The sequence below is a fragment of the Cebidichthys violaceus genome, unplaced genomic scaffold, assembly GCF_023349555.1.
Source record: "Cebidichthys violaceus isolate CVI_PGR_0920_01 unplaced genomic scaffold, fCebVio1.0.p SCAF_14, whole genome shotgun sequence".
Classification (NCBI taxonomy): Eukaryota; Metazoa; Chordata; class Actinopteri; order Perciformes; family Stichaeidae; genus Cebidichthys; species Cebidichthys violaceus.
Window position 1 is genome coordinate 10750866 of NW_027176307.1, and position 13362 is coordinate 10764227.

Below are 13362 nucleotides of genomic sequence, written 5' to 3' on the forward strand. Positions count from 1 at the left end.
GGAAAGCCTCTTTGCTTTTTTTAATCCTGTGTGCTGGTGGGAAATGCATCATCTGGGAAACCCCTCCACCCCCCGTCCTCCTCCAACACAGACAAACACACACCACCCTCTGGCTGTCTTCCTTCGCTCGAATTCTTTCTCCATACTTCAATTTTATGCGTCACTCCATCCGTCTTTCCTCCTCCACCTCTGGCTTCTGTCTCCACATCCTTCTATCTCTCTCTCTCTCTCCGCTGCTACCCCCTCAACCTTCCCATCATCCTTCATTCCTTTCTGTTCAACATCAACATCGCCTCTCCACATCCGATCCATCCTCTCCTCTCACTCCCCCAACCCCTCTCCTCTTCCTTTAGCTCTCTGTGTGGTAAATAGGTCATTGTCTCTGCGTGGCTCAGAACTGGGTCATTTAGGATGTGAATCAGTTGGAAAGGGTGTTTGTAGACGGCAGTGCACGTGTCTCATCGTGCACAAACACTCGCTCTGCACATACACACTTGCAAATGAGGTTAAATCCCCGATTCCAAATGTGAAAGCAAGACAGCACACTTGGCTCACATAGCCCACACACTCGCATGTGGGACAGCAATACGAATATGTTTACTCGTCTTCGCCGAATCTGTGGGTGTTTACGGCACAAATGGGCCTTTGGGGCCGTTTTCCTTCACAGAAGGAGAAAGTCAGACACATCGCCGCCACATGCATTCGAAAACAAACAGATTAACAGGTGACGTTTCCTGCTGCTTCTTCTTCATCTGGAGAAATAGTCACATCCACACAGCTGGCTGGAATCTCAGCACACACTTAACTCACTGGCAGCGCCGACACTTTGTGTGCGTTCGCAGTAAAACGATGACTTGACAGTGACAGTAGCCAAGTGTGGGACAAAAAAGGGACAGTGGCAGAGAGTAAAGACCGTGTTGACATATTCAAATGTCTTGTTTTGTCCAAACAGCAGCCTAAACTTCAAAGTTTTGCTCTATGTAAAATGTCAGAAAAATGAGAATTCATATTACCTTTAAGTAAATGTATTTACGATTGAATAAACGTTTTTTTCCTGCCTAAATGTACCTTACTAATACTGCTCTTTTACGTCTTTGGAAATGGCAGACTGACTCACTCTCACCGCGGACAAGTTGTCTCACAGCGTCTCGACACATGTTGTATGCGGTGAAATCGAACACTGCGCCGATAGCCTCTCACTCAGGAGTCATTGAGTGAATGAGGTCATCGCGATGCAAAGGGAAAGTCACAGGTAGCGAACGGCGTACATTTGTCAGTTTTCCACCTGATGAGTCAGTGGTTGCCGACAGGTAATTCCCCACAGTGTGAATCATCACTTCATCATAACTCTTCAAAAGAACATTAAAGATTTATAATGTACGTTGTTCCATCTTTGTTATAAACCGCTAACTGCTTAAAATATGAGTAAACGTATTAAATCACCCTGCTGGCTACTCGGCCTGTCACACTCATTACCATCCTCGTTAAACGTAAGATTGACATTACGTCTCGTCATCACTGTTGACAGTAAACATCGGTTTAATTCACATAAAACTCCAGACAATGTTGTTTTGCGTCGCCCGTGTTGCACTCCAGACAGACGGACTCGGCCTGATTGATTACATCACGTCAGTGTCATCAGCGCGGCTCCGCAGATGGTAGGACACTTTGGGCTTTACGGCCCAAATCCCTCATTTCACCGTCTACTCCGCCTGGGTGTCTGAGCGTGCTCTTAACCTCACGTCACTTAAAAACACACGAGGGTAAACATACGGCCAGAGGCCCGCCAGCCGAAGACAAACGTGTCAAAAATGAAAACTTGCACCCAGGTATGGAATCAAGAGTCGAATATTCAAATGCAAAAAATTAGAGACAAAAATCCCTTATTCATAAAAGTGACCTGCCCACTATTTTGAAGCAAATAAAATAAAATATGAATTATACACAAGTCATTAAACATCACAAAGGAATCTGCCCCCCTCAAAAAAAATCTAGTGTTGTGTCTCTCACACACACACACACACACACACACACACACACACACACACACACACACACACACACACACACACACACACACACACACACACACACACTATCTGGAAAACACACCACGGATGTGTTTTCCCATCGGACACACAGTTAATGGTTCAGACGAAGAAGGAAAACACACATTAGGCATTAAACATTGATGAGAAATCTCATTCCCATAAGTTCTACTGTACATGTAACATGTTTTATGGGCGAGTTACCTTCCAGATGAGCGCTCCTGTCCTCTATGTCCCGCTTCACCTCCTCTACCTCTTCCTTGTCTGACTCCACCCAAGTGCTTCTCTCGGGCCCCCGGGGGCCTCCCCTGCGAGCCCTCCACGCCGCCCTGAGCTGCCGTATGAGAGCGGGAAGCTCCAGGGCCAGCGACAAGCCGCCACAGGTGATAGGAGGCGTCCTGAGAGGACCCCAGACCGGCGAGTGGGGAGCCTCATCCGGACAGACGCCGGCTTCGACCGCAACGCCGAGACCGGCGTCCCGCATCCTGAGATCTGGACCCCAGAGCCCCTCCAGCACCGGCATTCCTCACGCCAGGAGACAGTAGATGGTGCAACGAAATGAGAGATCAAAGTAAAGAGGGGGGGGGGTGAAACTCATGAAGGGGAGGTAGAGAGGGACTCGCTGTCAGGTAGCCATAGGTGAGGACACACAGAGACAGAAGAAGAAGGATAAAGGCTGCAGAGAGAGACTGAATCAGCAGTCGGAAAGAACAGGATGGGACAGAAAAATCTGTGGGAGTGGAGTGATAAAAAAAAAAAAAAAAAAGACAAAGCAAGTGCAAGAGAAGGAAGCAGGGAAAAGCCAGAAAAGAAGTGTGAGTCCGTCTCTATCTCCTTTCTCCCAGAGTCGGCCGCTGACGGTCTGCGCTCTTCTTCTGCCGCATTCTCTCTCCTCTCTACCGTCTCACTCGCGCCGGTGTTGTTGTGGAGTCCAAAAGCCCCTCCCCTCTTTTTCCGCCCGGAGCTTCGCTTGCACACTCGCTCACTCCGCTACATTATGCCGCTCCAGCGACGGCAGAACCAATAGGATTCGTGTGAACGACCGTGGGGGCTTTGTGTTCACGGACACGATCTCATGATCAGGGTCAGCGGGAACGGACAGTCATATACCTTCCACACACACACACACACACACACACACACACACACACACACACACACACACACACACACACACACACACACACACACACACACACACACACACACACACACACACACACACACACACACACACACACACACATATAATTAAAGTCTGAACAGTCTTTGTATTTACAGAGAAGATAGGTGCATCAAAATTATGTGCAGAGCAAAATAGTGATTTTTATTGTGTGGGGCTTGAAATAATTCTTTTTTTTCAATTATTTGTCTAATTGTTTGATCTATAAAATGTCAGAAAATAATGAAAAATAGCGAAAGACGGCCCTCAAAATGTCCCAGACATGTTTCATAGTGATTGTTTTGTCCGAAACCTGTAGATGCTTAAGTTACAACAGTGAAGACAGTAGAGAAAATCATTTTAAATGATTCCATAGATTCTTAATTGATAAATGAATCCATTCATTGTTTCAGCACCAATTGTGTTTCCAGGTAATCTTGTTGCCAGGTACACTGAATACAACATAATGTCACAGGAGCAGATTCCAACAGTATATGGTATTAAACTTATTCTGCTTAAAAGGTGAATAAACACTATCCAGCCGTGGGGTTAAACACAACTAGGACTTCTGATAGAGGCGGAAGAAGAAGATTTCGGGAAGCAAGCACAACTGTATGATCACCAACTGTATCCAGAACTCATCCAAACAGGACGTCCACTGTCCAAGTGAAGCCTTACAGTCATACTTATACTCATCCCTTCACCATTTGTGCTCTGCGGGGTCTCCCATGAACCAGTTTTAACTTGGATGAACTGAACATTTGTTTGGGACTGAAAAACACTTTCTCCCTCTTGTCCTTAAAAGTCACACACACACACACACACACACACACACACACACACACACACACACACACACACACACACACACACACACACACACACACACACACACACACACACACACACACACACACACACACAGGCTTTCCTGTGGCTGAAAAAAACATATCAATTAAAATGAATACAACTAGGTGAATGTAAGTAAACAAGACCGTCTGTCTTTGCATGCACGCTATCATGAAGGCAGAGCTATAACCGTTATTTATTTATTTTCCCCCGGAAATGTTCCCTTGAGAAACAGTCACATGCATACCAAAGTACTGACACACACACACACACACACACACACACACACACACACACACACACACACACACACACACACACACACACACACACACACACACACACACAGCCTTGAACATCACATTTCAGACGCAAGAAGTCGATTGCAAGGAATCATGAGACAAAGGACGCAGGCTGTGAGAAACTGCGAGAAGCCGAGGGGGACACGATGTACAGCGTGGTCATTCAGTGAAAACCTACCATGGTTATGTACTCAATGCATTATTGTCGCTGTGATCAACAGATGACGTCACTAAGCAACATCCCCCCCCAAAAAAAATCCCATAGGAGCAAAAATTCCCACGTGCGTCTGTACCGAAATAGAAGTGGACATGAATTTAAAACGGTTTGGTTGGCTTGATCGTAGTGCGGCCAAATCCTAATTCTAATTCTGATCATTAAGAGTGGGAAACGGCCATTACCGGTATGAAGGAGAGCAACAGTGTCCCATACTGTCTGTATGGGACTTTAATAAATCAGAACATGTGAGCTGTTATCAAACAAAAGGAGGAAAGATTCTCATTCTCAGAATGAGGGAAAGATATCAGAGAGCCGACAAGGTCAGTGGGAGTTTTGAGGCTGACACTTTTAAAACAATCTTAACACCAATATTGGAGAGAGACAAAAAAAATAGCTTTAGTTACATTTCAAGGTCTGAGATTATGATAAACGGCTACATTTTACCGTCTCCAGTCCAGACACCACTTTAAAAAACACGCCTGGAGTGAAACTTACTGTATCGAGCCCCCCCCACACACACACTTTTATTCAACAAAAGCCGTCCGACCAGACAACGGAGAGCAAACACAGCAGGGAGATAGCAGAGATACGCCTCAGTCAGTGTTTGACACAGATTACACGGTGCCAAAGGGCAGCGGCAGCCTGAGGCGCCCGTTACCAAATGTATAGAAACACGTCTGCACCGTCGGTTTTGCAGTTGGCTGTACTGTACACAGCATGTTAACAAAACCTCTTTGCACAAGTGGTATTCAGGTCAGTTAGCGTTCTTACCCAGCATGCAAACTTGTGTGGCATTCTGCTCCGACCTTTTGAATGCGACTGCTCCACACCTCTGTGGCAGGGAGAAAGAGAGAGAGAGAGAGAGAGAGATTAACATTACAACACCCCGAAATACACACTGCTATCTGAGAGCATCAATGAACCTGCAGCTACTAAATAGGAACTGTGCGAAAAGTCATGCACATTAATCACATGCGCCCACATGGTCGGTCGTCACGGTCAGGGGCCGTTTTCTATCAAACGTTTGTTGTTCAAGTCACATGCTTTTGTTTTGTTTTTAGAAAATATTTCTATTTTAGTTTGTCTGTCTGTTACCAAACTGTGCATCGCATGAAGTAAATAGTGAAACGTTACCCATCAACATGTGGTAAGTACGGATCTCAGTAACCATAAAGTACAACCCTGGCTGTGACTAACACTTATTTTTCCATTATGTGTTTGTCAAATTGTTTCTATATTGATCAGAAAATAGTGAAATTTGCTCAGAGCAATTCCAAGGTGACATCTTAAATATGCTTAATATGCTTAATTTGTGTTAAAAAAAATAAAAAAATAAATCAGTGAACCATCATATAACAAAGAACAGCAGTAAATTCTCACATTTAAGCAGCTGAAACCGACAAACAAAATATGACTGCAGCAACATTTTTGCCAAACAATTTTCTTTCACTTGACAATCTGATTAATCCACAAATCGTTTCACCTTTAATCAACTCTTCCGTTGTCTCATTGCTACCAAAGCAACACCGTGCCCATCTCTTTCTGACGAGTTCAAAATGATAAAAGTACACCAGCAGTGTGGTAATCTGCCATTGTACTTTGATCCGAGGTCAGTTTTCCTAAACATAATTACTACCCAACGTCCCGCGCTGCGTTTCAGGCGGCCTCGGCTCAGTACATTTCCCCCAATTTAGGTCATCTATTTATAAAAAGGGTAGTAATGGCTAGAATAGTTAGAAAAGGCTCAACATCTGTGTGCAGAGTGGACTGAGTGCACTCTGTAGAGTTGGTTTAAAGACAAGCCAAGTCCAAACCAGGTGGCCTAACTGCCCTGTTGAAACACAAAAAGTCTGCTGTTATTTCTTATTATTGTACACAGTGTTTAATGTTACCCCTCTGCAGGAAGACAGTCATACAAGTGTGTGTGTGTGTGTGTGTGTGTGTGTAGGATTTGCATCTAAACAAGCTCACTGTCAACCGGCATGCAGGAAACGGGTGGATGGAGACAAACCAGAGGCGACGGCGGTTCACTCATCCAGCCCGCGTGGTTATTGCACGTTTTAACGGGACGCCCTGTGTCAAAATGTTTCCCTGTGATCTCTGGCTCTACACTCAACGTCATCGATCACCTCAACCGCACAGCTCTGGAGTCAAACTCTCTCTCTCTCTTTGCCTGCTGGCTAGCTGCTGTCAAAGTGTTTACACTGGGCAAGTCTGTTCACTGTCTCCTGCATGTTCAGCTGAGCCATCTCCATGACTTCTGAGCAAACTCCCATCTGCTAAGGGAAACCATGATAGGTGTTTAGAAAGCTCAGGGAAAAAGATAGTAAGTGGCCCTTGAGTTATATTGCTTTTGTCAAACTGTTTCAAAGTTCAAGAATGAAACTTTGTGTTTGAATGCTCAGTTCAATTTCACGCTCAATGCAATTTGGTTTTACATAGGAGAGCCAGTCCATGTGCACTTTAACTGTAAGATAACATCAACTATGCTTAAACCCAAGTTCTGCACACCCACTTCACTTGTACTTCCTGTAAACACCGTGCATATCAAGATATCTTACGAAGCATTCAGATCTGTGCTGAGCTCATATAATGTAGCACAAAACCTTCCTTACAATTCAGCTGCACACCTGGCCCTGTGTCTACATGTGGTCTGCAGGGTGACTGCTGTAAATCTGTCAATACACTGAGGTGACACATTGCAACAATACACAAAGCCTACAGTAACAAATTCACTGTATCTCATATAAAAGAGGACATACGAGGAAGTCTGCACCAAAAAAAAGAGACACTCTATAGGTCCTTTCAAGACCAGTATAGGAATGTAACACTGTTTTCCGGTTTTTAACAGGCCTATTCCAAAACAACTCTTTATGTAAAAGCGTGTGTGTGTGTGTGTGTGTCTTTCTGGAGGCACGCAGCCTCACGCGGCTGTAAAGTCACAAGTGTACATACCTCGACCGTCAAACAGGACATTTAACCATCGCGACCGCTCGTCGACAGCCAGTGAATGCGACGGAATCAGGCGCGTGCGGGAGTGTTTTCATCACACGGGAGGCGCACGAGTGGACCTCCGCATGCAGCAGGAAGAAGAGGTGACTGTGCCCTGGCTGACACCTGTTTTAATAAACAGGGTTCATTCTCCTCCCGCGGGGGTTTGTGTCTAACCTTTATCGCACTGTTGGGACAGTGTCGGCTTTTTTTTTGCGAAGTCAAGGTGAAGTTTCTCCTCTAAAAAAAAGCGGCTGCGTCCGCGTGCTGTTTGTGAGCCGCAGAGAGCGGAGGTGCTGGTTGTAGCATCGTAGGGGCGGGACTTGTGGGCAATGGACCAATCAGCGCTCGATACAAGCACATATTTGAGTACAATTGGTGCTCTTCAATTTAAAAAAAAAAGAAGCTTTAATTTGGGATGTTTTATGATAATAAAAGGCCGCAGAGGAGCCGGATCTGGGTCCATCCACGGCGGGCTGGTTGCTGCTTGAGTCCCGGCTGGAGTCCGACCCGAGGGAGTCTCTCTGGTGAACCTGCATGATTTCATCTAAATCCGACCCGGTGGCCCCTAATGACAAGCATTAAGAACCAAATACCCAATCTTCTTGCTGATGGTTTCACTGGTCATATAGGTGCATTGGTATTAATTTGAGACCGTTTCATAACCAGTTAAATGTTCCTCACAGTAACTTTAAAAGGAGTGTTAGACAATGTTGCGAGTCTTTGGGAAGTAGACATCAGTTTTTTCTCGGGATATGGAGAAATTCTAGCAAGATTAATTAAAAATGTCACCAAATAGCAAAGAAGATATGTCAAGGTTTAATGAAATAACAAGCTCCCAGTGATAGCAAACACACACATTTTGATAACAAATTTATAGGAATTAAGTCCAAATTTTCCCAATTGCATTGCATAAAATCTTCCTGAGAAGATTCTGTTTATGTAACAAAACGAATGCGTTCTCCTCAGACCTTTTAACCTCAGTGTACAGTGTAATCCCTCATTAGCTCTGTCAGATTAGTGTGTCATGCTGCTCACAACTAAATAAACCCATCTATCACTATAAATCACCTTTGTGGAATTTGCTGTAAAATAAAAAAAACACAGGGTGCCTTGACCGCAAAACTGCAGCAAGCTTGTATGAACTAGGGTTGGTTTAAACATGATGAAAACTATATTGGAGCACACTGATACAGTTGTATTTGACGTTATGATAGCAAACAGCCCATCATTACTTTCAATCAATACTTACTTAATTAAGAATGTTATTTTTTTGCATTGTCTGGGGGAAAAAAAACACTTAACCACCACATGCCTAGTTTGCACATATTAACACCCAGAAGTAGGAACAAAAAATGCTCACATTCACATTGTGGCAACAAATGAATACTGAAAGTCCAGACACTGAAAAAAAATGCAACTTGGCTGAAATTATTACTTGTTTCAAAAAAATGAAAATGAAAAATGCAGTCAATTATAACAATGTCAAAGTCGTATTAATAGGCAATAGTGACACCTGCTGGAATTATGCTACAGTATAAACACACAGAACATACACTGTATGTTCACGAGGGAGCCACGGTCTATGCCAATGAACTAAAACACATTCCGGTGGGTGAACAGGTTGCATTTTAGCTGCACCAGTGAGTGACTATAGAAAATACTCGCAATTCAATTTCATATAATTACAGATAATAAATCCTATTTTTGGAATAGCTATTGTCTAGAGGAATTCTCTTTCTCTTTTAAAGACATCTGATTTTGTAGTTGTAGTTTTGATCTGTATGATGGCATGTTTAATTTGCCTATTGTAGCCTATAGTTAATACCAAGTCACTATTTCAAACATGGAGTTGCTTCACCTTGCAAAAGGTGTCAGTGAACAGTTGCAAAACTGCAGCAACACAGCAGCCTGAAGCGTACATGCTTCCTTCAACTATATGGGGTTGTGGGTTGCGGTAACTATTTCTTTGCAGAGTAAGTTTCCTTTGAGAACTGAAACACAGTCAACAGCGCATATCTGTGGTATGTAAAGAGGAAAATACACAGTTCATCACCATAAGCAAGGCGCTCTTGTTGATCTTAGATGGTATAATTCAGAAGATATCTCTAAAAGATGTTGACTAGATATATATATATATATATATATATATATATATATATAATCCAACCAACGAGCATGGACTATCTCTTTTTTCTTCCTCACAGCTGAGATGTTGAACCAAGGAAAAGAGAGGAAAACTCAATAAGAGGTATGTTTTTTCTTTAGGTTTTGGGGGCATAATGAAGAACGATTTAATGTTCTTTGTTTGGCAACACATGTTGAATCATGTGTCATCAGCATATATGGAATACCTAGTTGGAAATTTGCTTTGGAGTTATTAGTTTTGGTATTTTTTATGGAGGGCGAGAGGTACTTTTATATTTTTTACAGTGGATCATATTTAAAAAAAAAAAACAGTTTATAAGACAAATTGATAAGAGATTTTTCCTTTTGAAATAAAATAAAGTCTGACACAATTGAAAAACTGTTATCAGAAATAACCACGAGAAAAGGTTTCATGTTATTTAAGTAGCATTTTGACAGTCTCAACATTGCTGTACATTGATTAGCACAATATAAGCAACAGTGACGTGGTCGAACAAAACCGAATGCTTTGCGTGAAAAAGGAAGATGGCGTCCCTCAAAGAATTGACAACACGAGTAAGTTTAAAAAGTTTCGGCTGAAATACAAGTATTTGGTAAAGTAGGTATTTGGAGGTGAATTTATTGAATCATAATCATGTGTGTTTGTAGCTGAACTCCTTAAATATGCTAGTCTGAGGTTACCTCCTCTCATGGCTTTGTTCCGTTAGTGCTCGTCATTAAGGACAGAGCTGGTACAGCATGTAGCCTAGCATACTGGCCAACATGCTTTGGCAAGTATGCTGGCCAAAGTATGTTGCTTTGGCCAGCATACTGTCAAAAGTCCTAGAAAGAATCCTGCTGGATAGATTATATGAGTTTATTAAGTCCACAAACAAACATGGCACTGACTTATATATGCCTTAAAGGAAACCGTCAACAAATATGGAGGTCATAACGTTGCAGTTAAAGTGTCAGTATCGTAATATGGGAATTATATGATGCATCTCATTTTCATAATACAAATGATGGCATTGCAGATTTCCATCAAGTGTGTGGAAAATCCAGATGGAGTTCCTGGTGTGGTCGTCTATGGCGATAGGACATTTGCTATTCCTTCTGAACAGGATACCGGTATAGAGCGGACTGCTTCTGGTGACAGACAAGGCCCTTACAGGTTAGAAAAGGCAAATCATATACATGGAGGAATTATAAGACAATATATAAAAGGAAACATAGGTCACAATAAGATACAGTATAAAACAATTACACACAATTTAATTAAAAGGGTCGAAACAAAGTGAAAGGTTAGAATGAGCTCAAGCAGATTAACATAAACATTGCGATGCAGCTACAGTGCAGTGCAAGATATGAATAAATAGTCCCAAATTTAACTTCATAAAATGTAGTGGTCTTGAGTCTTAAGCACTGATTTCAAATAACACAGTATTGGAGCAGACTTCAAGTTTTCTGGGAGTTTATTCCAGATTTGAGTTTCATAGAAGCTGAATGCTGCCTCTCAGTGTTGCCATTTTGACTTGAGCTCTGGACTGTTCATAAGAAGCAGATATGTCAGTTTCATAAAGAAAAAAATGTTTTATGAACAATCAATTCAATTATTTGACACAGAAAGCCAGTGTGAAGATCTGAGTGATGTCATCCACTCCCCTGGTCTTACTGAGGACTCTGGCTGCAGCTGTCTGAGACATTTTTTTCGAGCCTTCTGAATAAAAAGCAGATTTAAATCATTTGATTTAAATCAGATTTTTTAAGTGACGTGGATGTTAAAATTTAGGTCAAAGTTATCCGAGATATCTGTTGGTTTGTGGTCTTAAACATTGGCAACTCTGCAAACATAATTTTCTCTGTCACAGACCACAACACCTGGAATATGTCTATGTGATCCAACTTGTACACTTTTATAGATGCCATGTGTGGACTCAGCTAATAATATTCTCATCGATATCTGTAAATACGATAAAACTATCTAATTTACAAATTTCTTTGTGCGACTGTTGTACTGTAGTTCTGTGCGACCTTTCCAAGTGGCCCACTATGAGAATGAGGACCCTGCCGCACAGGATTTGGATCCGATTAGGACAGAGAGTAATTCCCCAGCCAGGTAAAAAAATAAAAAAGCATTTGCATATGAGGGTAATAATTAAATGTGTTGCATTGTACAGCTTTGATTACATCACAGCTGTTATTTCTGCTCTGCTTTTTCTTGAGTAAAATTTAGACTCACAGTACACAGTTTAATTTGATGAGTTGTGAGTCCAGTTGTGGACATGTGTTTTTTTTTTTTCCCTTTAAGTATTATGTTACATTTTTTTTAGTCAGCCTCTTTTAAACATTTACTGGTAGCCTTTATTTTTGCATGTATTTATTATTGGACAGTTAATATCCACGGTGTTTGTTTTCATAAGGCTAAATATTACTGTGATGACTTTAATAGCAGTGATTTTAAGATCAGAGGTATTAAGTCCTTCTAAACGTCTCTGTTGTGTTTCCCACAGTCTTCAGGAGGAAGAGACTGAAGAGGACGACTGACGGCGTCTACAGCCATCAACATAAATTGGCAAAGCGCAACTTAGATTTTAGTTTTTACCCCAATAGGTTACTGGTCCTAAGAGATAGTCAGGGATATAACCCTTAAGGCTTTGCTGTTTGGCTTTGTATCGAATGTACTACAAACACACGAGTTGCATTATTTCATTAATTCAATTCTTGGCAAGATGGGGATTTGCTTATTCTCTAAAACTGTCAAGCTATTGATTTAAGCATTACCCTGAACTACACTAACTCTAACAAAATATTATGAAAAGTTGTATTGGAGTTACCTTGTATAATTTGTGAACATCCAACATAAACACTATGCACACCTTCATGGTTTTAGCCTAAATCTGTTTTCATTTCAGTAAATCTGCACCATGGACAGTCAAGCAGCTTTGACAACAAAGTTTCCTGCTCACACTCATGAGCACTGCTCACACTCTAGAACATCGAATGTGATATTTGGTAGCGATGCTACACTATCATTTAAAGGCACAATCTAGATTCCAAATACAGAATGACTTAGTACAAGCACAAATAACACTGCTGCTTTTACTGTTAATGATAAAGACAATATAGAAGTGCAAATGAATGTGTGATATGAAGTGAAATTAAATGTGACAGGCATTACAGGTATAATGATGCCTGTCACACGGCCTGGCTTTAATTCACCACATTACCATCTGCATCGCAAATTCCCCCGCGTCTCCAAAATGTTCGTATGCATGGGGTCAGAGTTTCCGTACAGGTGCGCATATTCTCCCGTCAAGTTTGTTTTTATAGATCACAACTTTTGCGTGGGAAGTGGCGTACACCTCTTTCAGACCCCGTTTTGTGCGTACGCAGCGGTTAGAAACGAGACCCCTGGCTATTGATTTTGAAACAATCACCAAAATGGAAGGAAACCAGGCTCTCCGATAGTTTTATGCCAATGATCCACATCTCAGCCTATCCTGGTGTCTGTTGAAAGATCCAGAGTTTATCACTGGCAACAGAGTTTTTCGTTGGATTGGTGAAAAAACTTGAGAAGGATGAGACAAAATATTCCACCACCAAGCATTAACAGAGGCAAACTTCAAGCACTCTCAGGCACTGAATCCAAACACACCCGAGAGT

General features: G+C 42.1%; 1 protein-coding gene and 1 long non-coding RNA gene across 3 annotated transcripts in view; one reads left to right on the forward strand and one right to left on the reverse strand.

Moving 5' to 3' along the window:
- Positions 1–7834, reverse strand: part of LOC137871157 (3',5'-cyclic-AMP phosphodiesterase 7B-like) — a 16873-nt gene extending 9039 nt beyond the window's left edge. Inside the window, exons 1-2 of one of the 2 annotated variants that reach the window (XM_068708801.1) lie at positions 7534–7834; positions 5350–5410 (exon numbers count right to left, since the gene is read on the reverse strand). In XM_068708801.1, the coding sequence (XP_068564902.1) occupies positions 5350–5410; positions 7534–7554 (82 nt within the window). In that variant the 5' untranslated portion in view covers positions 7555–7834. Of the gene's footprint in view, positions 1–2252; positions 2998–5349; positions 5411–7533 lie in introns of those variants that run through there. The other variant, XM_068708800.1, reaches the window with a different exon arrangement.
- A 1765-nt stretch (positions 7835–9599) lies between these two features.
- Positions 9600–12580, forward strand: LOC137870810 (uncharacterized). The gene is made up of 4 exons (XR_011102749.1): positions 9600–9820; positions 10734–10870; positions 11720–11815; positions 12210–12580. It is a non-coding gene; the product is annotated as an uncharacterized lncRNA (long non-coding RNA).
- Positions 12581–13362: the final 782 nt, after the last annotated feature.